At 35.6% G+C, this 25,847-nt stretch overlaps 1 protein-coding gene across 1 annotated transcript in view; it reads right to left on the reverse strand.

Moving 5' to 3' along the window:
• The window catches only part of Nep5 (M13 family metallopeptidase neprilysin 5), a 30,522-nt gene extending 6,627 nt beyond the window's left edge, over positions 1-23,895 (reverse strand). Inside the window, exons 1-15 of the mRNA XM_076443433.1 lie at positions 23,620-23,895; positions 20,861-20,933; positions 20,698-20,795; positions 18,148-18,201; positions 17,925-17,982; positions 15,663-15,853; positions 15,236-15,473; positions 11,402-11,696; positions 8,343-8,619; positions 5,525-5,680; positions 5,160-5,395; positions 3,241-3,350; positions 885-943; positions 724-772; positions 10-196 (exon numbers count right to left, since the gene is read on the reverse strand). Coding sequence (XP_076299548.1) covers positions 10-196; positions 724-772; positions 885-943; positions 3,241-3,350; positions 5,160-5,395; positions 5,525-5,680; positions 8,343-8,619; positions 11,402-11,696; positions 15,236-15,473; positions 15,663-15,853; positions 17,925-17,982; positions 18,148-18,201; positions 20,698-20,795; positions 20,861-20,933; positions 23,620-23,809 — 2,271 coding nt within the window. The 5' untranslated portion in view covers positions 23,810-23,895. The remainder of the gene's footprint in view (positions 1-9; positions 197-723; positions 773-884; positions 944-3,240; positions 3,351-5,159; positions 5,396-5,524; positions 5,681-8,342; positions 8,620-11,401; positions 11,697-15,235; positions 15,474-15,662; positions 15,854-17,924; positions 17,983-18,147; positions 18,202-20,697; positions 20,796-20,860; positions 20,934-23,619) is intronic.
• Between the last annotated feature and the right edge of the window lie 1,952 nt (positions 23,896-25,847).

Here is a 25,847-nt window from a genome sequence, read left to right on the forward strand (position 1 = left end):
GGGACTTGCCTCCTCTTCGTAGTAAGTGTTATAATGTTTTACAAAGCATTCGGTCTTCGCTGTGTACTCGAAGATAGTCTCGTTGGTCCACCATTGTCTCACGTTGCCGACACTGTCGTAGTGTCTGCCATTATTGTCGAAGCCGTGCGTCAGTTCGTGGCCAAGTACTGTGCCAATAGCGCCATAGTTTAACGCTCTGCAGTCAAACACACAATTTTGTAGCAGGGTCGTATCAGGGTGGCTCTTATTTTCGATATTATCAAGTTTTTCTAACAACCCGCAGAATTGTTCTAATTAATTCAAGAAAAAATCCATGGAAAGTTTGGACCCGGACCGTTAAAAATTAAAACAATTAATTAAATGCTGATAAATTCGTTTTTCTCGAATATCTCCTAAATTATTAGCTGTATCGAAAAATATGTTAAACAAAACCTGTAGATCTAAACCGATTGCGTCTTTTATGTCCTGTTACCTTTTTTCATAAAACAAACAGTTTTCGAAAAAATTGAGAAATTAATTGGAACGATCTTGGGGCGTGCCAGAAAAAAATTGTCTCGAAATAAGAGCCACCCTAATGTCATATGCAATATGCCACAATGATTTTTGTCGATATTTGTCGACTCTTTAAATATTGACGATGTTTGGTTTTTTATATCTGGACTGTCTGTGAATCGATAAAAATCATTAGAGCAGCGTGGTATATCAATGAAGAATTGATCTTACTCTAGACCCAGTTCGTAAAATGGGAATTGAAGGATTCCAGCTGGTATAGCTGCATGCATATTAGAGAGGAGGTAAATTCGCTTGTTTATGATGATGAGATATATGTATTTCAGTTCAATTACTTTGAGCAACAGGCTATGCAAATCGATGTTAATACGTACTTATGTGATTGTACTGGTACGTGTGGAACGCGTTCACGTCTGTCGGGTCAGTCGCCCAGCTAAAAAATCAAAAGACATACTTGAAAGGAAGAAAGAAACGAAGACAAAGACCTAAGAAAAATGACAATTTTTAAAAAAATTTCTTATTCATTGTTTATCGATATTTATGTAACTGTGTGTGAGTAATCTGTGAACCAAAATAAAGGATAAGGTGGAGTGGGGTAAGTCCGTCTAAGGGGCAAGTCCGTTAATTGATTATTTTTATCATAATATGAACGAAATTTCTCTAGCTTGTATTTATTAATGTAGTATAAGTTAGTATGAACTATTCTACATAGATGTCGCCCAAGAATAAAGGTGTTTTCCTCGCTTACACGCACAACTTTGAGGTTACCCTGAACGTGCAATAGTTTCCAAGTTATTAATATATTCTGTGTTGTCATTTTAGGTAAGTTCAGCAAATATCGAGGTAGGTTTACATTAAATAAACCGTTGTTATTGTATTTTTTTTTAAATTCATTGAGAAAAGCACTAAGAAAGCCGTAAATATTACTACACGGGGCAAGTGCGTACTATCACGGTGGGGTAAGTCCGTACTGTATGAGTAACTGTAAAACTAAACAATATATTTAATGCAATAAAAAGCATTTTGTAGCAGGCTTGTTAATAATTCTTTTCTTGCCTCGTAGCACTTGAAACAAGGTCCGAAAGCATTTTTAAACTTTGTTTTAATATCACTGTATCCCCTTTCATATTTCAGCATAAAAGTACATGTTTGTTTAAAAATGCATACCTATAAAACTAAACAATATAATTTAATGCAATGAAAAGCATTTTTTAGCAGGTTTGTTAATCATTCTTTTCTTGCCCCGTAACACTTGAAACAAGGTTCGAAAGCATTTTGAACTCTCAGAGACGGACTTGCCCCATTTTCGGGGCAAGTGCGTCCTAGTTGACACTTTGTACAATATCTTATCAAAATGATAATTTTCAAGCAAAATTAGAATCCTACGTAATACTAATTTCATCAGTAATAACTGTGGCGAGAGTTTGATACCAAGGACGTGAAGTTTTTACATACCAGAACTGAAACTTTGCAAAAACTAGGGCGGACTTACCCCACTCCACTTGACGAATTTTTGGAATTTTTTTTATTATTTATATATATAAAAAGACAGTCCTGACTCACTCACTCACTGATCAACGCCCAAAGCTAAACCCTTGGACCTAGAAAGCTGAAATTTTGCACAGAAGTTTCCTTTATAATCTATACAAGAGATAAGAAAGGATATTTCCAAATTCAACCCCCAGGGGGCTGTGAAAAGGGGTTGCAACGTTTGTATGAGGAATATTTTGTTCGTGGTCGGATTTACTTCATACTTAGTCTTAATGCTCTTGATATAATTAATCAAACACCTGTTTCGGCATTTTAAAAACTTCAACCCCTAAGGGTGTGAAAAGTGGTTGCAACGTTTGTATGAGGAATATTTTGTTCGTGGTCGGATTTACTTCATACTTAGTCTTAATGCTCTTGATATAATTAATCAAACACCTGTTTCGGCATTTTAAAAACTTCAACCCCTAAGGGTGTGAAAAGTGGTTGCAACGTTTGTATGAGGAATATTTTGTTTGTGGTCGGATTTACTTCATACTTGATCTTAATGCTCTTTAATATAATTAATCAAACACCTATTTCGGCATTTTAAAAAATTCAACCCCCGAGGGGATGAAAAGGGGAAACATGACATAAAATTAAAACTCTATAGGGGTGAATGGGGGTTAAAAGGTTTTATGGAGAAACAATATCAATTTGCGAGGGAATTAAACGGTTTCCTGTGCGAGCGAACCCGCGGGCGAAAGCTAGTTTAACAATAATTATTAAATACATGTCCGGGAATTGTCTCAGAAAAAGTTGGCAACCGTAACCTTAACCCTTCTGTCAATAATCGGGTGTTTGGGTACCCACTTTCAATTTCTTTTTAAAACATCTTGAATATTCTCGTTAACAAATAGCAAGATCATTGTAGATTTTTATACTCTTCAAAGATCACTAGACTGCGGATCTTCATGGAAAATAAAAATTGTTCGTATCGATTGTATGAAACACAAGTCAAATAAAATGGTAATTCTTCCTATAATCATTTCAACAAGGTAGAAATAATACATAAACATTCTTGGATTCATTTAATCCTTTTACTGGTTTAAATTGCATCGACTCGTTTTTGTAATAAATGCATAAAATCCACAGTCTAATGATCACCGATTAATTCGTATTTGACAACTTGACAACAGCTTGAATATCATAGAAAATTCTATCGGCATAAAGGTTAATAAAAGATGGCATAGTTCAACTTACTATGACACGTTGTTATAATTAATTTGATGAAGACACTCCAGCTCGGAGACGGACATCAGTCGAATGATCTGGAGCATATTGTTCAAGCAGTCTGTCTCCGAGAGCTCTATCTGAAAACAAGTTAATTTTCTTCACCGTGCTGCATTCAACAAAATATTAGTTTGTCGCATACGAAATGTCGGATTTTTAACAGTAACCTTGGACAAATGTAATCTTATTCGATATAAACTTATGGATCGTAGTAAGCATTATCCTAATCACCATATTCTGTCAATAAATTTCAAATCTCTTAATTATTCACAAGATTGTCATTGGTATTTTGAAGTCATCGCCGTCGACGAATAGAGTGTTAATTCACCAAGACACATTTTGACCAAACTTTGCATAATGCTATCGTAAATACGTAATTTTTTCAATAGTATAAAAAGGATACTTATCAATCACATTAATTTACATTGAAATAAACTTTATTTAAAAGCAAAATTGGATATCACGATAAAAATTGAAGGCATGACCATGAAGATTACCTTTGTACCTTAAAATACTCAACAATCACATTGATTGACCTTGAAATCAAGTTTTTTTAAAGGACAATTAGATATTTCTAAGTAAAAATTGACTAGACACTTTGAAGATCACCTTTGTACCCGAAAATTCTCATCAATCACGTTGATTGACATTGGAATAACCTTTAATTAAAATGAGAATTGGATATTTACATAAAAATTGAAAGTACAACCTCGAAGATCACCTTTGTACACTAAAATACTGAACAATCACATTAATTTACATTGAAATAATTTATTTAAAAGCAAAATTGGATATCACGATAAAAATTGAAGGCATGACCATGAAGATTACCTTTGTACCTTAAAATACTCATCAATCACATTGATTGACATTGAAGTAAAGTTTTTTTCGAGGACAATTAGATATTTCTAAATAAAAATTGACTAGAGACTTTGAAGATCACCTTTGTACCCTAAAATACTCATCAATCACGTTGATTCACATTGGAATAACCTTTAATTAAAATGAGAATTGGATATTTACATAAAAATTGAAAGTACAACCTCGAAGATCAACTTTGTACCTTAGAATACTCATCAATCGCATTGATTGACATTGAAATAAACTTTAACAATAAAATAGAAACAGCAGGACTTTGAAGATCACCTTTGTACACTAAAATACTGAACAATCACATTTATTGACATTGAAATAATTTATTTAAAAGCAGGATTGGATCCCTAAATAAAAATTGTAAGCACGACTTTGAAGATCACCTTTGTACTGTAGAATACTCATCAACCACATTGATTACCTAACCCAGACCTTTATTTAAAAGTAAAATTGAATATCTAAATAAAAATTGATAGTACGACCATGAAGATTAACTTTGTACCTTAGAATACTCATCAATCGCATTGATTGACATTGAAATAAACTTTAACAATAAAATAGAAACGGCACGACTTTGAAGATCATCTTTGTACACTAAAATACTGAACAATCACATTTATTGACATTGAAATAATTTATTTAAAAGCAGGATTGGATCCCTAAATAAAAATTGTAAGCACGACCTTGAAGATCACCTTCGTACTGTAGAATACTCATCAATCACATTGATTACCTAACCCAGACCTTTATTTGAAAGTAAAATTGGATATCTAAATAAAAATTGATAGTACGACCATGAAGATTAACTTTGTACCTTAGAATACTCATCAATCGCATTGATTGACATTGAAACAACTTTTAAAAATAAAATTTAAAAGGCACGGCCTTGGAGATCAGCTTTGTACCCTAAAGTGATGCACAATGAACCTGTAAATTCATTCATCTGCATTCTAAAATCGGACATCTCGTATGCACCGACCTAATTAGCATGATATTAATAATTAACCGTCCCTTACGCCTTCGTAATATTCATTGAGTTCCTCTTGATCGAACAGCCAGTCAGGGTATCCAATCTGCGACTGCATCTTCCGATTTTTCTCCAACGTGGCTGCTTTTGTTTGCTCGTCCATCCAGTCTGTTTTCGAAATCAGCGAGGAGAACGCTGCCTTTATGTCTCCGAGCATCTCGAACACCTTTTTACCCTTTTCTTCGTGGAAGGACGGCTCCACGTATAACCAGGAGACGGCCATCCCTAAATTATTACGGACCGTGTTCAGAGAATCCTCGAATTCCCCAATAAAATGCCAACGATACTGGCCAGCAGCGTTTCGATCCTCGCAGCCTTGATTTATATTCTAGAATTACGAGAATCTTCACTGACCCATTAGCTCGTTCACCGCGCCCGCGCAGACGATCGATCTCGACACGCCGATCTCGACGCCGGTCACCTCTTTCACATATTTCTGCCAGATGACTCTCAGGTCCTCCGAAGAGTGAGGAACCACGATGTCGACTATCACCCACCAAATGTACGTTTCTGAAATGTATCAAAATAAAGGACCATCAGAGCTAAAGTTCTGGACTTCACAATGGACATCACCCAGCTTTGACGCGACGATTTTAATGAAATTTATACAGGATTTGAGGGCGAGTCACCTGAATAACTTTTTAATTTATATTTTCCATCTATTTTTATATTTATGTCCTTAAATGGCGTTTCTGAAATGTATCAAAGTAAAGGACCATCAGAGCTGAAGATCTGAACTTCACAATGGACATCACCCAGCTTCAACGCGACGATTTTAATGAAATTTATACAAGATATGAGGACAAGTCAAGTGAATAACTTTTTAATTTATATTTTTAATCTATTTTTATATTTATGTCCTTCAATGACGTTTCTGAAATGTATCAAAGTAAAGGACCATCAAAGTTAAAGTTCTGGACTTCACAATGGATATCACCCAGCTTTAACGCGACGATTTTAATGAAATTTATACAGGATTTGAGGGCAAGTCATCTGAATAACTTTTTAATTTATATTTTTAATCTATTTTTATATTTATGTCCTTCAATGACGTTTCTGAAATGTATCAAAGTAAAGGACCATCAAAGTTAAAGTTCTGGACTTCACAATGGACATCACCCAGCTTTAACGCGACGATTTTAATGAAATTTATACAGGATTTGAGGGCAAGTCATCTGAATAACTTTTTAATTTATATTTTTAATCTATTTTTATATTTATGTCCTTAAATGACGTTTCTGAAATGTATCAAAGTGAAGGACCATCAGAGCTGAAGATCTGGACTTCACAATGGACATCACCCGGCTTTGACGCGACGATTTTAATGAAATTTATACAGGATTTGAGGGCAAGTCATCTGAATAACTTTTTAATTTATATTTTTAATCTATTTTTATATTTATGTCCTTAAATGGCGTTTCTGAAATGTATCAATGTAAAGAACCATCAAAGTTAAAGTTCTGGACTTCACAATGGACATCACCCAGCTTTAACGCGACGATTTTAATGAAATTTATACAGGATTTAAGAGCGAGTCACCTGAATAACTTTTTAATTTATATTTTCCATCTATTTTTATATTTATGTCCTTAAATGGCGTTTCTGAAATGTATCGAAGTAAAGGACCATCAAAGTTAAAGTTCTGGACTTCACAATGGACATCACCCAGCTTTGACGCGACGATTTTAATGAAATTTATACAGGATATGAGGACAAGTCACCTGAATAACTTTTTAATTTATATTTTTCATCTATTTTTATATATATGTCCTTAAATGACGTTTCTGAAATGTATCAAAGTGAAGAACCATCAGAGCTGAAGATCTGAACTTCACAATGGACATCACCCAGCTTTGACGCGACGATTTTAATGAAATTTATACAGGATTTGAGGGCAAGTCATCTGAATAACTTTTTAATTTATATTTTTAATCTATTTTTATATTTATGTCCTTAAATGACGTTTCTGAAATGTATCAAAGTGAAGGACCATCAGAGCTGAAGATCTGGACTTCACAATGGACATCACCCGGCTTTGACGCGACGATTTTAATGAAATTTATACAGGATATGAGGACAAGTCAACTGAATAACTTTTTAATTTATATTTTTAATCTATTTTTATATTTATGTCCTTAAATGGTGTTTCTGAAATGTATCAAAGTGAAGGACCATCAGAGCTAAAGTTCTGGGTTTCACAATGGACATCACCCAGCTTCAACGCGACGATTTTAATAAAATTTATACAGGATTTGAGGACAAGTCACCTGAATAACTTTTTAATTTATATTCTTAATCTATTTTTATATTTATATCCTTAAATGACGTTTCTGAAATGTATCAAAGTGAAGAACCATCAGAGCTGAAGATCTGAACTTCACAATGGACATCACCCAGCTTTGACGCGACGATTTTAATGAAATTTATACAGGATATGAGGACAAGTCACCTGAATAACTTTTTAATTTATATTTTTCATCTATTTTTATATATATGTCCTTAAATGGCGTTTCTGAAATGTATCAAAGTAAAGGACCATCAGAGCTAAAGTTCTGGGTTTCACAATGGACATCACAACAAGTGTGACGCGCCGATTTTAATCAAATTTATACAGGACATACAGGGTGAATCACCTGAATAACTTTTTAATTGATGATTCCATCCTTTTTTACGTTTGTGATGAAATGTATCAAAGTAAAGGGCCATCAGAGCTGAAGGTCTGGATTTCACAATGGACATCACTAGACTGCGGATGTGTATGCAATTTTCAATTTTTACAGACAAATTTTAAGAAAGTGACATGAAATAAAATCCTACTTTCAATGGGAACAGCCTTTGTAGATCCGAAACAAATAAAAATCTCACTAAATCCTATCGAATTTTATGCTCCAGCACATTTTTTGTAAATTTTTATAAGCCGCAGATGTATAAAGATCCGCAGACATCACCCAACTGTGGCACGACGTTAAACAAAATGAAGGTTGCCTTGACAATAATAAAAAAAAATTTTCGACCTTTTTTTTATTCCAATGTATAGCCAATCGAAAACTGATCCACGTTTGTTTAAAATATTTGACACCCTGTATTTGAATATGTCGGATCTCCCAGAAAATCTGAGGAACGGACCACAAGTTTGCGATGTGTGACAGATCTCAGGAACAAACAGATTCACCTAATTCCTCCTGTTCGAAGGTGGCGAGCATAAGTGCGGCGTTCTTGAGGAACTCCAAGTCGCCGACGAGGAGCTTGTCCTTCCCGTCCAAATCGATCGTGTCGACGTCCTTGAAGACCATCTCGATGAAAGGCCGCCACAATGGTTCCGGCGTGATGGTCGAATTAATTTCTACGATGTAGGCGTCCGTCAGCTTCTGTAGTTCGTCGACCGTCATGTAGTCAGCGTCGGTGGGGTCGTCATCCCATATAGTCTGATTACTTTCCAAACGAGATAACTAGGGCAAACAATAATTCGCATGATGAACCGCCATGCCTGTCAGTCCGTTTTGTGGTACAGTAAATCCTCTATAGGCGCAACAATTTCTATACGATAGATGCGACCAAGAATATCCCCCCCAACTTAGTACAGGATAAACAACAGTGCTAAACTTTAGTCCATCAGAGTCCATAACTGTGTCGCGCATCTCGGAAGTCGGTGAGGTGGCGCTGGGTGGTGGGCTGTACATAAGCTGTACATTGGGAAGGGGGCGGATGGAGTGGGAGATGCGCAAGAACGAACGAAAACCGGTTCGTCCGCAATTATGGACTCTGATGGAACCGACTTTAGGCGGGAAATTGTTGTATTGTACTAATGCTATTCCATACCTGAGAATGATACATCAAGTATCATAAAACCCCAATTTAAACGGGTCCCATGGAAATCACCGACACAGATTTCTCCGACACGGTTTTCACCGACAACATTTCATTAATTTTTTATTAATTAATTAATTAATTAATGTGGATTGAATGAAAATCAGTGGAAAAACGAAATATGAAACCGAGTGTTCTTGAATTAATTAATTAATAAATAAAAAATTAATGAAATGTGTTGTCGGTGAAAACCGTGTCGGAGAAATCTGTGTCGATAATTTCCATGGGACCCATTTAAACACCCTAATACCTTAATTTCTTTGTATCACGATCGACGGCCCGAAGGGGAACCCGCGCGTGGTCTCTATTTACACCAGAGTTCGGCGAAATGTAATTTCAATTACAATTACGATTACTTACCAATTACTGTAATTTGGAATTGCAATTACTTTCGCTCAATCAGTAATTGTGAAAGAAGTAATTGCGATTACTTAACACAATTACAGTAATTGTAATTGAGTCTAACAATTACTTCAGTGTAATTGTTCTTTTAAACCACTAATTTTATATGTTTTGGACCATTTCACCGTTTTCTTATTGTAATTATAGTCCACTTTTGCACATGTAATTGAAGATGTAATTAATTACTCGTGTAATTAATTCCTGCCCAACTCTGATTTACACGCGCTGTCCTTCTCTACATTCGGCTCGGCCTTCGGAGATGAAAAATAGCTACCCTATACGATAGATGCGACCAAATCCCCCACCCCCCGAGGCTGTCGCGTCTATAGAGGATTTACTGTATCATACAAAGATAGGTATACTCAGTAGTAGAGATAGCGTTCAAAATCACTCACGGTGATTTATTACAGTGATCGCAAAATCACGATCACGCTCGTGATTGTTTCACGATCACGACTGTGATTTTAACTTTTTCATCTCGAGTCATAGTACTTCTTCATCTTTGAGTTAAAAAATGGTATTATTTATGTAATTAGTAGAAAGGTATAGACAATTTCTTATTTAAATACCAATACCAGACAAAATATGTATACGTTACTTAATAATGATAACTCGATTATTTCGCGATCACGACTTTGATCCTAACCCTAACTTTTCTATATAACCCTAAATATATTTACTAATTTTTTATATTTTTGATTCAATGTAAACTGTACTATTTGTGTTAAATTTTTATACATTTGTATATCTTTTGTACTACAATGTAAAACATTCCTTAAAGTTTAAAGTTTGACAAAATTTTACAACTGAACTTTCTTTTACAATTCATAGTCATTATATATAGTTACTACTAATATTATTAATTTATTTAATATTCTTCATTGTTTAATACACTTTTTGCCTTTATGCGATATAACTTATATTTTTGTTTTTATTTTTTGTTATGTAAAATGTCCCGAGAACATAGACTTCTATATACATTTTAGAGTGACCAAGAACAGTTATGTTTCTATGCTCTCCACCAATCAGTAGCGATCACGAAAAATCACGAATCACTGTGAAAAAACGCCGTGATTTAGAACGAACGTGATCGAATCACAAGTGATTCGGAACGAGCAGTTCATCTCATTTCTACTCAGTAGCAGGGTTGCCATCTTCCGCCCGGCTGTGCTGCGGAGCCCGCCTTTGCTTCCCCCACTCTTCCGCCTGTGTTAGCGAGTAGGGAAAGTAACGGATGTTTTTTTGTTCCACGCGACACCACGGACGGCTTGACTTGGGTCACGCGTATGCGTGAAAGACCGTATGGTGTTTTTGGAACACTCGTTAGCTTGCTCCACGTGGTACGCGTCAGCGTTAGTGGGTAGAGTGGGGGAAGCAAAGGCGGGCTGCGCAACACAGCTGGGCGAGGGGCGGAAGAGTAAGGGGCCTGGCAGAAACTCGCAGATGGCAACCCTGCTCAGTAGCGCGTTATAACTAGTTGGGCCCTTGGGCAAAGTAGAATTCCGGGGCCCCTAAGCCCAACTAAATAACTTTGTGAGGAAAACGTAGAATTTGGATCTTGGATCTCGGTTTGTGTGTTCGGGCCCCCTTTTGCTTGGGGCCCCGGGCATTTGCCCAAGTTGCCCATCGGGTAACGCGCCACTGGCTATACTGAAGATATTCTAATTTGAAAAAATGCGGAACTTGGAACTGAAAGATGTTCCATGTGAAAGGGAAATAACTTTCATTGGTCCACTAAGAATTACTTAATTCCATCCAAATGCTCTCCGTTACAAACCATAAATTCTGTGAAATATTACCGAGGTTCAGCAGGGTTGACAAAAGAAAATTAGCAATTCTCTTCGATCGAAAATCATATTCGGGAAACATTCATTTTAAAATGCTCGTTTTAATCGTAATGTATCGACATGTGCGGCATTGTTAAACATTTAGAAAGTACTGTACATGCGTTAAGTAACTCACTGCGTAGACGGCGTTGGATATCTCGTGAAGGATGAGGACCACAGACTTGAGCATGATTTCGTCGAGTTCGTCGAGGAATCCGGCGATTTCATCGTCCGCGGGGCAGGAGTCCGCAGTGCCATTGTTGATGACATGCCTGATGACGTCGGTCATGTAAGTCAGTTCTGCTTTCTCGTATTTGCTCGGCTCATCGTCATCGTCGTCCTCATAATCGTCATACTCATCTTCCGTGTCGTCCTTCAGCTTCCGTAAACGCGATCTGATCGAGTGCAACCGCTTCTCCAGCTCTCTGTCGCTGTTCAACCATAAACACGACGCACGTTCAGAATTCTCAGCCGCCGGAAGCACGCGATTAGGACTCCACAAATAGCCACCGGCACGGCTATTCAAATCATTTCACGTGATCAAGGACGCGAGGCGTATCCTTTTTATGCCAGCTTCAAGGACTGTTTTCCCCGGGGGACACGCAAACAATCGTTCGTATAAACCGTGATCGATAATGATTCGGATCACTCGGTGTTTAGCGCACCGAGATATACATCTATTTCCAATATTTACTCCATCGATCTCGAGGGGAGCGGCTATTGCCTGTAGATGCTGTGATAGACCGCACGTGATATCGATCACGCTACTTTGACAAACTAAACGCAAATAGAACTAACCGGCGCGAGCAATTGCGGTGTCGTAGCTCCTCGATGTTCTTGTCACTTTACTTAAACTTCGGGGAATATAACCATATTTTCGCAAAATTTAAATCACTCTGGCCCCTCATCGCGAAAAACGTGAAAAAAGAGTTTGTTTACATTTTTCGACATTATAAAGTTAATTATCGAGGTTGAAAAGATTATTTTATGATAGCCCAATCCTCTTCGAGTAAAACAAAAAAAATTGTAGCTCAATCGGACAAACAGTTCCCGAGATAAAAATTCCTCAGTGAGACCCGTTTTCGCCGAAATGGACAAAAATTGCAAATTTCGAAGGCCTGTCATTTCTAAAAGACGCAATTTCAAATTACTAATCTTGAAAAAGATCCAAACTTGGGATCGAAACGTTGATGATTTTTGAATAAATTAGCAAAAGTGCTTTGATTGTTATAAAGGATCGAACCGTAACGCCGAAAATATTTAAAGATTTACCAATAAATACGATCGATAGACAAAAAAATATTTCTAAAAGAATTCGAAACCGGCAAAATGATGACTTAAACCCCCCGCCCCCTAATTTCACGTGGACTACAACATATTTCATTTAGAACAAAATCGACGAGAGTGACGTCGATTAATGACCCAGGATAACCCAAACATATTGTACTTCCTCGAAAGAACACCCTTTCAAGGGGCTGCAACATTCTTGACACTCTGTATACTCGAAATTGCTGTTTCGTTTCGAACGACCCGCTAGGAATGCGCATCCCGGAAATGGGAGGTTCCTGAGACTATTTGAAGCGACATTTTCCTTTGCAAAAATGTTATCCGCGGCTTTGTTTAGGAGTTATTAACGAAAAACACGGACCAATCAGAGAGCGACCTAGACGCGAGTTGTCTATTGGCCGACTGTGCCAACTCGCGTCTAGGTCGCGCTCTGATTGGTCCGTGTTTCTCGTTAATAACTCCTAAACAAAGCCGCGGATAACATTTTTGCAAAAGTAAGTATCGCTTCAAATGGTCTCAGGAACCTCCCATTTCCGGGATGTGCAGGAATTTTGGGACACCCTGTATAGAAGATTTACTGTACATACACACAGACATAATAGACGCGCAGGAGATTAAGTGTTCAAATTGATCTAACTCTGTCTCTTTTCACACTCTGTCGAAACTTTAAAGTGGGCGGTAGTATACCCTCGGATTGTAACTAGAAAGGGACTAGAATATTACTAGATTTTGGGTCGAAACGTGGGTTTGCGCGCCTCGACTTTTTGTCCTTATTTGAGCTTATTTTGGGCTGGGTGAGGACTCATTCTGTAGAGGAAGGTTAAATACAGGTCGCTCTTCTCATGATTTAACGAGATTATGTTTATATCTAATAATGTGAGTGCCCAAAGTAAAGACAAAATCGAGAAAAATAACCGCAGATTTCAATGTATTTTTCTGTCTCAAAGAGACTTTTTTGACTGATATGATGAGAAGAGCGACTCGTGATGAACCTTCCTCTATCAAATGGGCCTTTGTGCAGCTCAAAATATGCTCGTATAAGGACAAAAAATCGAGGCGCGTGATTTCATTCACATTAGCATAGATTTCCCCATGAAGACAGAGGTCCTCCCGGATGCAGAGCCAGTCTAGGGCCAATTTTAGTTCAGTTCGTTTAGACGAGATGGCGCCTAATCAGGAAGACTGTCAATCAGTGCTGCGATATTGTGCAACATTTCACTGCTGCACTGCTGTCATCGTGGAATCATAGCAAAACTGACACAGATAAGTTAGATATTACCATCGGTGGCACTAATATTAGTGCGAGCTGCCCTGTGTAACGGCATTCGCGACGAGCTGAATAGAATTTGGAAATAGCAAGCAACTCCATCTCGTGTTCATTAGGCAGTTGCGTGTTTATCAATGTTACCAAACTTTTTTTTTGCACAGAGGTTTATAACATTGATAAATAGTTATTTTCTAGTTACAAATCGAGGGTATAGTTCCCCCTTAATGTCCTTGTACGAGCAAATTTTGGGCTGGGTGAGGGCTCATTCGAAAGAGAAATATGTAATCATATGAGGGCCCAAAGTAGGGAAAAAATCGAGAAAAAAATCCCGCAGATTTCAACGTATTTCTCTGTCTCTAAAAGCCTTTTTTGGCCTTTAAGGACATTAAGCGAAACCGCGCAAACCCATATTTTCGACCCAAAGTCTAGTAAGATGCTAGTTCCTTTCTAAATAACTAGAACCTCACTAGATTTTGGGACGAAACATGGGCTTGCGAAGTTCGGCTTAATGTCCTTGTACGAGCAAATTTTGGGCTGGGTGAGGGCTCATTCGAAAGAGGAAGGTTCACCGCATGGTGCTCTGGTCATCCCATCAGTCAAAAAGGGCTTTTAGAGACAGAAAAATACATTGAAATCTGTGGGATTTTTTCTTGATTTTTTCCCTACTTTGGACACTCATATTATTACATATAAACATAATCTCGTTAACCTCATGACCAGAGCCCCATGCGGTGAACCTTCCTCTTCCGAATGAGCCCTCAATCAGCCCAAAATTTGCTCGTATAAGGACATTAAGCGAAACCTCGCAAAGTTTACGACGCAAACCCATGTTTCGATTCATTTTGCTAGTAAGATTCTAGTTATTTTCTAGTTACAATCCTAGTGAATCCTAGGCTATACTGCCCCCTTGAGGGGGTAGTATACCCTCGATTTGTAACTAGAAAGGGACTAGAATCTTACTAGAAAAATGGCTCGAAACATGGGTTTCGTAGTTTTCACTTAGTGTCCTTATTTGAACAGATTTTGGGCTGGGTGAGGGCTCATTGTAAAGAGGAAGGTTCATCGCAGTGCGCTTTGGTCATGATTTTAACGAGATTATGTTTATATCTAATAATATGAAGGCCCAAAGTAGAGAAAAAATCTAGAAAAAAACCCTTAGATTTCAATGCATTTTTCTGTCTCTAAAAGACTTTTTTGACTTATATGATGGCCGGAGCACACTGCGATGAACCTTCCTCTTTAGAATGAGCCCTCACCCGGCCCAAAATCTGCTCAAATAAGATCAAACAACCGAAGCGCGCAAACCCATATTTCGACATGGTTTCGACCCAAAATCTAGTAAGATTCTACTCCCTTTCTAGTTACAATCCGAGGGTATACTACCGCCTTATCGAATAAAAGTGAACCAGATTGTACTTGGGCAGAGGGTTGCTCATGATGGGAGTGTCCAGCAGCATGATGTTCTTCGTGGTGTTCCGTGGATCAGGAATCACGTCGAACCCGAAGAAGATGTCCCTTCCAAGAATTTTCTTCACTCTAGCCATCTGCTTGATGTAACCACTCGTCTTGTTGGTAAACAAGGCTGGTTCCACGGGTAAATTGAGCTTCTCGAGCAGCTCGAACAGCGGCGCGAGTCCCAACTCGTTCAGGGCGTCTGGAAAAATTAGAACCCACTTCAGTAATTCTTTAATCGGTGCCCAACAGCCGTGTTCTACGCGGACGGCGATGGTGTAGGGACACTATTTTTTTATGACTGCGTTCTATCTATTAAACTGTATTTTAAATATTGTGCGATTAATTAACGAGGACTGTAAGATAAAGAATAAATTTCTGAACTAAATACCAACGTCCACGCAGCTGTTGTACAAGATCTTAGCCTGGCTAACGGCCCAGGGTGCATTGCTTGCGGTACTATTGTCCTTGAGAAGTTCCCGAATCTTTCTATAAACTCGATCTCTTCGTTCCTCGAACCACGAATTCGTTATACCATGGTCTGGCACAGGATGTTCTTCAGGCCACTTTCCACAAACGTATCTACGAAATACACAATTACAACAATACAGTTAGAATAATTACAATGATACAGTTACAACAAAAACGTTTAGACAAGTACATTAATAACAGTAAAAATATACAGGGTGGTTCACGCAACTTGCACACCTATATAACATCCAAAGTATGCGTTGCACGAAAAAGCTTTGTATACAGAAGTTGCATGGTCTGAAGGGGTACATTATGTAGTGTATTTATTTTTTTTACAGGTGGAAGCGTTTCGGAGATTTGAAGGTCGACTTTGTTTTTTTTAAACGGAATACTATAATATATTTTTTCATAACAAAATATGGAAAAATGTCGAATTGTGAGTAAACAATTGACCTTCATTAGCCCTGAAAATTTTACTCGTTAATTATTAGTAGAATGCGGATCTTTATGCATTTATAGGAAAATTGAATAGATGAAATTCAAAATTGTTGGAAAATTGTCAAAATCGAAGATGTCAATGTATGATTCTTCCTCTATTAAAATCGTTAAGGGAAGAAATAACATTCAGTTTGGTTTCTATTTCTTGCAATCGATTCAGACAATTTTTATTTTGCATAAAGATCTGCAGTCTAATTATTAGGTTTAGGGCTAATAAAGGTCAATACTTTCTTTAGCCAGAGTTCGACATTCTTCCATATTTTGGTATAAAAAATATAGTATTCCATTTAGAAAAAACAAAGTCGAACTTCAAATCTCCGAAACGCTACCATCTGTAAAAAAAATAAATACATAACATAATGTACCCCTTCAGACCATGCAACTTATGTATACAAAACTATTTCGTGCAACGCATATTTTGGAAGTTATGTAGGTGTGCAAGTTGCGTGAACCACCCTGTATAATACAAATAATTGACGTCTAAGGGTGGATTTATAGTGGAGCTGCGAGCATCGATGATAGCGGCGCGGCGCGGTGAGAAGAAACCAACATTCGTGACAACATTTCGACACATACTAATGAAAAAGTACGTATGTATTTTCTTTGTTTTTCTTTTCTTTTTCACCGCACAGCTCACCTCGCTGCTCCACTATAAATCCAGCCTAAGGATTTCTTAATTTTTCAATTGTAATAGCACACACACGAATCAATCCCAATAATGGAATTCAATCATATATGTTAGTATTGTTTAAAGGAAGATTCGTAAGTTTCTTTTTGACGTATCGCAGACATTGGGAATTGTATTAACCCTTTGCACTCCTTTGTATAGTGTGACTTGACATCAGAGCAAGAAAATGGACACTTCGTTAAAAAGTTAAAATAATCATTCATAACTTGTATGTACAAAACATCTTCATATTGTCATCCCTTATTTATCAAATAATGAGTCACTAATATTTTATTTTGTTAAATAGTATACATAAATATAGTAATATACATAAATTTTTGTATGCGTTAGAAATAAAGTGCCCCAATTCTTAAAACCAACTCTGGACACTCGTACAAAAGGCATAAAGGACTCTATACCGGATGAAATAATAAAAATATTAGTAATAAATGCGAAAGTTGAATTTTTCGACGAAAAGAACATTTAGATTTAAAAGTTATTCATTTATTTCTGTTCGAATATTGTTTAATTATCTATGCGTAGCCGTTAATTTTATACTTATGAAATGGAAAACTGATTAGGAATGAAATTATGAATTTAAACGCTAAAGCGCTAAACATTTTTTGTTCTTATTTTTTTTGCTTAATTTTCAAGTGTCCATGCTTCCATACTTCCATTCTTTAATTTCTTATTTTTTAGTTAAAACGAATATAAATTACAACAAAGTTTGAGTAATATTGAACACAATTAGTAAACGAAATTGTTTAAATTAAGTAGCGTCAAGGAACTTTTGAGTAAACTGAACTTTGAACTTTTGGTTCTTTGAAGTAAATTTCAAATAAAACACTTAAAATAGTAAGGAGTTGTTGGCAATAAAATTCAAAAATAACTCCGAGTACAAAGGGTTATAATTTGCGTCTATAAGTCGTCTACTATTTTATGCGAATGGAAACATAAAGTGCATTCTACAGCGTGTATGTGTAAGATCGATAAATGATTGGACACACGTGTACTCACTTATAAAAATCGTCGCAAGGATCTACGGACGTGTCCATAGATTCCTTCAAACTAGCCGCTAAAGAAACAAAAGTCTCATAGAATACTGTCCTCCATTTAATATTTCATGATCGTATCTTCGTAAAATGTGAAATATATTAATTACCGATATGCAAAGAATATATTTTACACATTACAATATAGTTTCGTTAATAATAATAGTAAGAAAATATTTTAGACTCACCCATACGGACACACGTCTGAGATTCGCAAAGCTTCGCCGGTTTGCGGGTGAAATCTGCAAGAACCCAACAAAAAAATCACTGAGCATCTGTTCGAAATTACTAAAATCATTATTTTATATATAGAAATATTTTTAATCGAACTAAATTAAATGGAAATTGTTTGGAATCAGAATGAAAGTACAGAAATGCGATTCAAAAATTGTTCAAAATTACTAAAATTGTTTTTATCTGGTATATTTTATTTATAGAAATATTTTTAATCGAACTAAATTAAAGGGAAATTGTTTGAAATCAGAATAAAAATACAGGACTGCGATTCAAATTGTTCAAAATTACTAAACTAATGTTCTTCTTATTCTATATTTTATTTGTAGAAACATTTCTAATCACACTAAATCAAAGTGAATTTTTTTCGAATCGGAATGAGAATTGAGGAATGCAATTAATCTTGTTATAAAATTACTAAACTAATTTTCTTCTTCTATATTTTACTAATAGAAACATTTTCAATCGAACTAAATTAAAGGGAAATTGTTTGAAAGCAAAATGAGATTATTCAGGACTGCGATTCAAATTGTTAAAAATTACTAAACTATCTTCTTATTCTATATTTTATATGTAGAAACATTTTTAATCACACTAAATCAAAGGGAAATCAAAATTAGGAGTTCAAAATGACTAAACTAATTTTCTTCTTCTATATTTTACTAATAGAAACATTTTCAATCGAACTAAATTAAAGGGAAATTGTTTGAAAGCAAAATAATTATTCAGGACTGCGATTCAAATTGTTTAAAATGACTAAACTAATTTTCTTCTTCTATGGTTTATTTATAGAAAGATTTTCAATCGAACTAAATTAAAGGGAAATTGTTTGAAAACAAAATGATTACTCAGGAATGCGATTCCAATTGTTTAAAATGACTAAACTAATTTTCTTCTTCTATGGTTTATTTATAGAAACATTTTTAATCGAACTAAATTAAAGGGAAACTGTTTCGAATCGGATTGAGAATTGAGGTATGCGATTCAAATGGTTTTTATATAGATATGATCACAACATTTTATCTACCTTAATTCCTAAATTAATTATAAATGCGTTCTCAACAGCGCGCATTACAGCCTGTTAAGATCAATCAAAACGGGCTATGATGAAGTATTACGAAGATTCCAATCTCCGCAGGTTTAATAAACTGACTCAGCAAAAGCTAATTTAATCACACGGGTCTATCAAATTACTAATACGCCATTTTTGCCTCAAACAAGGCAGATTCCATTGGCTATGCAATTAATTCAAGCAGGCATAAAGGCAACAATATAGCTATGCAAATTTATGCAAAATCTTTTTCGAAAATTGCATAAAGAATGAGGCGAAACATTGCGAACAGCAACTTTCGTATTTAGACGATGCTTTGCTTCATTTTAGAAATTGAAATTACCAAAAATGCAGAAACCAACGCTGCATGCATTTAAACAATCTTTAAACCGAACAAATTTTGAATGCACTAATTTAATCAATAGATTAATTAATAAATCACACTATTAAGTTTACACTCAGTTAAAAAAAATGCAGAAACCAATGCTGCATTCATTTAAACAATGTTTAAACCGAACAAATTTGGAATGCACTAATTTAATCAATAGATTAATTAATAAATCACACTATTAAGTTTACACATAGTTTAAAAAATGCAGAAACCAATGCTGCATTCATTTAAACAATCTTTGAACCGAACAAATTTTGAATGCACTAATTTAATCAATAGATTAATTAATAAATCACACTATTAAGTTTACACATAGTTAAAAAAATGCAGAAACCAACGCTGCATTCATTTAAACGATCTTTAAACCGAACAAATTTTGAATGCACTAATTTAATTAATATAATAGATTAATTAATAAATCACACTATTAAGTTTACACATAGTTTAAAAAAATGCAGAAACCAATGCTGCATTCATTTAAACAATGTTTAAACCGAACAAATTTTGAATGCACTAATTTAATCAATAGATTAATTAATAAATCACACTATTAAGTTTACACATAGTTTAAAAAATGCAGAAACCAATGCTGCATTCATTTAAACAATCTTTAAACCGAACAAATTTTTAATGCACTAATTTAATCAATAGATTAATTAATAAATCACACTATTAAGTTTACACATAGTTTTAAAAATGCAGAAACCAATGCTGCATTCATTTAAACAATCTTTGAACCGAATAAATTTTGAATGCACTGATTTAATCAATAGATTAATTAATAAATCACACTATTAAGTTTGCACATAGTTAAAAAAAATGCAGAAACCGACGCTGCATTCATTTAAACAATTCTTAAACGAAACAATATTCAATTGCCATTGCGTTGATCTATTGATTAATTTATAAATCGTAATATTGAATTCATAGTTTAAATGCAATAATTCGGATTTAATGACCAATGGAAAATGAACAAGCACAATTTAATTTGCCAGTTGCTACTTAAAATTCATTCGCAATTATTCACCGCGAAACAGGTACTTACTTAATGCAGGTACTTACACAATATAGAAATCGTTAGTGCAGCTATGAGACAGAGAGCCGTGAACAGAAGAAAGAGAATTATCACGCAATTCGGAACGTATCTCCGCCTCTTGAAGCTGAAAAGGGGAACAGATCGAATTGTCAGTTTTGATCGACAGGCGTAAATCTCTCGATCACTTACTAGGCACCTCTGGATCTTATCGGCACCAGGTTGGCGTTGCTGGCGATCGTGTAAATCGATTGCGCTTCATCCTCTGAGAACGAGAAGAGGAAAATGAAAAAACGATAATAATGGCTCAACGTTTTAAAGTTTCTTATTAAACGAACATTATCTGCAACATACAGTCGGTGTACAAAGTATTCGTACACATTGAAAAAACGAATTACTTTTTCAAAATTAGACCCGAACAGCTTGAGTTTCTTTTCAAACGTTAGAAGGATTAGTTTAGACTAGCTAATGTGTTAATAATTTTTTTTTAACCCTCATCCGACCCTCATTTCGCAAACTGAATCTGTCCCTCGGTGTCAAATTGATACAGTGGTAAAAGATCGATGAATTAACAAGGTAAACAGTTATTTTTCGATGTTTTTTTTATTCAAATCGATGAGTTAACATTTACATCTTAGGTTTTTCGATTATTTGTGTCGCATTAATAAAATAAAAGTGACGAAATTTTGGGCAAATTTACCTACAAAAATAACAGAATAGTATAATTTATTTCAGGAAAACTGTGTCAAATTGACACGAGGGACGGATGAGGGTTAAATTCTTATTGGTCGCAATTGCGAAGGAAATAGTAAAGCTAACGATTTTCAAATTTTTTATCTGTACCTGTAATGAAAACTTAGAAGGTACCTTTGGCAGGTCTAATTGCAAGTGTCCGATGATTTATGGACGTATGAAATCGACTTTTTCCCGAATTATCGGCCGAAATGCCTCGCTGTGCACCGATTTCTCATTTGTTGCAGTGCACGCGAACGCATCTGGGAGATCTGTCAGAACGACAGACCGTGAAAGGTGAAGTTCCCTATGCCTGGACAGCATGTTTTCCTATTTTAAATTTTATCACTTTAAATAAGAGAAAAAGAATTTTTTAAGAGTTTTAACATACAGTTCAGAGTTTGTAAAGTAATTTAAAATAGAAAAATCATTGCTTAGGTTAATATCTTAATTGTATTAACAAGAATAATTCAAACCTGGTAGTTGGACATATTAAATCCAATCTAAGCTAGTACCTGGACAGAAGTGAAGCCTACACCGGGACAAATTGAATTTACATATAATCTGCAACAGACACTACCGGGAGGAGTGGGGGTATTCCTTGAGAATGCCTCCGATCGAGCAAAAATTTGCCCATGCCTGATCTATAACATCGAACTTTATTAAATCTTTAATATGATGCACATATGAATATATTATTATTGTATATTACATTCAGCCCTTAATTTGTCGTGTAATTATCTTTTTTCTTTCGTGTAAATTATTATTGATTTCTTGTTCCTGTTCTTCTTAAATTTTGTATCTCTCTCTTTCCTGCTTTTTTGACAAATGTTCTTCTTCTATAATTTTTTTTCTTGCGCCTTCTTTCAAGATCTTTCTTCTGTCTTCGACAGTACAGTTGGTGGTCCCTTGTTAGCATCCACTGAACTTAAATTTTTCATTTTAGAATGCGTGCTTTTTGGAATCTTAAACTGACCTACTGTATTGAGAGCTTGTACTTGTACGATGGATTCAACAGAATGAGATTCTTGATTTCTCTTCAATTTTTTATTTTTATTCAATCTTCTATTTTCCTTCAATCTGTCATTTTGAATAATATCCTTAGATTTTATGTACACCTTTGGCTTTCCCTTACTTTAATCTGTTTTTTTTATGATACTTATTAATTACTTTTTTCGACTGGAATCAAAAGTTTTGTTTCTAGTGACGGCCATTATCAAATTTAATGTTTAAAGCAAGTTTACAAACTGAAAAAAAAAATTTTTAAGGACTATATCGACATGAATAATTAATTTTTGAAGTCAGGTATTAATACTGATAGATTTATGACATAAAAATTAAGTATTATTAACGTCACAGCCGGAACACATTTTCTACATTCGTTATACAAGCTACTAGAAGACTACTTATACGTACATTTAGTTAAATAATTTGCAAACAATGCGTTGATTTTATTCAGAAACGCGTGTCCGGCTTCAGGCGTAAGCATATTGCGTATAAGCTTAGAGTGGGACAGCTACTGTCATCGCGTCTCAGTATGGAGTACTTATATTTGAAAACAATCCTAATCTTGGACATCTAATATTTCGATTAACAATTATTATTTACGTTAAGTTTGATTGCCAATTTATTTTAAAATATCAATATTATTATGCGTGATAATTATTTTTTGTCCGAGGGCTTAAATTATATATTTTTTCATTGCACAATGATTCGCATGTAAATAGACTATTATGTATACTGTTTTCAGATGAACGTTGAATTTATTTTTAAATTTCAATTGATGTCATAATGAAATAATATTCACACCTACTTGTAGCTAAGAGAGAGAGAGGCCTCAGAATATATAATGGAATTATTTAATCTGTTAATTACTGCTTTTACTATGAAAATTCAATTGTCCAGATTTAGATATCACTTTTGGACTGTCCAGACTTAGGGCACTTCACCTTAATCCGAAGTGGCGCCGACCATAAAGGCATGAATGACGGTACATCTTGATTACAGGAAGAAACAAAAGGAGGACAGGTATATACCCGCTGGCCGGCAGCGCTAAGCGAAGTTGAAGTTCCTGAATGACGGTTCCGGAAGTGGAACTCGACGGTCGCAACGAACGTTTGAATTTGTCGGAAGTGTGTACCCCGGCAGGTTATAGCGAACGAAGAGGAACGCGACGCGCCGACCAGGAAGAAGCGAATGAAAAGTATAAATATACTCACTGCGCTCGTTCATGCTGAATGGCCCACTGACCGGATCGAACTGACGACACTGAACAACCTCGAGGGACAACGAGCCATCCATACGTTCACATTTTCCTGGTTCGCCAGTGGTTCTCGTCACGACGTCCCACAGCTCGTCAATTTTCGCCGGGCCCGTCGTCGTCGTCGTTACGTTCACCCCGGCAGCCATGTGTCGCGCCCCATTAGAACGGCAAGTCGCGCTGATTATACCATCGTGAAGTTTTAATGAAGCCCCGCCTCGGACCTGTTGGCAAGTTTCGCGGTTCAACGGGAAAATTTTCTGCGTACAATAGGAAACTTCGCCCCTCCCTTAATCGCCGCGACGACGGGAAGTTACCGCGAATTCCGAAATTAACGCAGATACCGCCTCGCGAAAGCGTGTAATTCATGCGAGGTCGCTGGGGATCGAGGATAGAGAACGCGCCGACGATCAAAGGAAACACCACAGTGGGTAATCATGTTGTTACTGCAAAAAAATAACTCGGAATCTACGGTTACGAGCATAACTGATCACTAGACTGCGGATCTTTACGTAAAATAAATATATTCTGGATCAATTTTAGAAAACACAGGCCAAGGAAACAGTTCTTTCCTTCTTTCTAATTTTAATGGCTTGAAAATTGATGTGTTTATACATTTTCTCTTCGCCTCTAATGTTGTTTAAATTAGACTTACTCATTTTTGTTATAATCCGCGGTCTAGTGATCACACAGACGTTAAATCGGAATCACCTTTTCATGAATGGACCGAACGACTTCAATTTCTCTGTAAGGCTAGAAGAATTAGTTCAGTAAATGACGTCTAATAAATATGTTGGAAAATGCATTTGGTCGAAATTATGAGAAACAATAGTGAAAATTGATTTTTACAACCTTATTAGCTGGGTCAATAACGAAAATTTCAAAGATGCGTTTATGTACTCGCAATAAATGAAAATTTTATTGAAATTGCTTAATTGGTTTACGAATTATAAACGTTCAAATGTACAAATGGCAGTTGCAGGCCAAAAATCATGAATAGACCACGGATGTTAATGCAATTTTCAATTTTTCTAGACAAATTTTAAGTTAAAAAATTAAATGACATCTAATATAAATATGTTGAAAAAATGCATTTGGTCGGAATTGCAAAAAACAATAGTAAACATTGATTTATACAAGTTTTTTAGCTGGGTCAATATCGAAAATTTCAAAGATGCGTTTATGTACTCGCAATAAATGATCTATGTACGTTCTGAAAATTTTACTGAAATTGGTTAATTGGTTTTTAAGAATTATAAACGATCAAAAGTGGTAAAAATGGCAATGTTTCATGATTTCCGGCCTACAACTGCCATTTTTACCACTTTTCATTCTGTATCATTTTCAATGCATTAATATTGTTTGTAATTGTCTCATATTTTTACAATTTATGCAGGCACTGAAAATTCATAGGACGTCCTTCAAACACGAAAAACTTTGCTAAAATTGAAACACCTATAATGTGCATAAAAATGATTGAAAAACTATTATTGGTCGAAATTACGACGAAAAAATATTAAGATCACAATTTTTCACTTCGTCTGTCCCTACTATGAAAATTTGAAATATGCCTGTCGTAGATCTGACAAATTATAGTACACAAAGCAAAAAATTAAAAATGGCAAAAACTCTGAGAAAATGCAAAATTCAAAGATTTTTACAGTTTTCAACACCTATGACTTTTTTATTTTATGTTTTCTTCACAATCCCGACGAACATAAAAAAATGTACACATTATCTGCTAAACTAATTCTTACAACATTTTTAAAGAAACTAAAGTTTTTGGTGCAATTTTTAAAAAATTGCTGTTGCTCAAAATTGTGAAGAAAACAATAAGGGTCACAATTTTTAACTATTTCATTTGTGAAGATGAAAATTGAAATCCCACAACGAAAATTTAAAATATGCCTTTCGTAGAGATCTAATTATAAGCAAATTATACAGGGTGTCCCACAAATGTCGGAAAACCATGAAAGAGGTGGTTCCTGAGGTCTAATGCCTGGGGTTAATTGAAGAAGTACTTATTAAATTCCCTAATAGACACAGTACAGCTCTAAGCTTCCTCGTGAAAGACGAAGAGCACCGGAAGAGCTGATTTGAGTCGACCACATTCTCGACGATAAAAGGAAAAAGCGGATAATGAAATCATTACAGTGTCAATGATCCATAAAATAGTAAGAGGAGTCT

Source organism: Lasioglossum baleicum, chromosome 19 (genome assembly GCF_051020765.1).
Source record: "Lasioglossum baleicum chromosome 19, iyLasBale1, whole genome shotgun sequence".
NCBI classification, from domain to species: Eukaryota; Metazoa; Arthropoda; class Insecta; order Hymenoptera; family Halictidae; genus Lasioglossum; species Lasioglossum baleicum.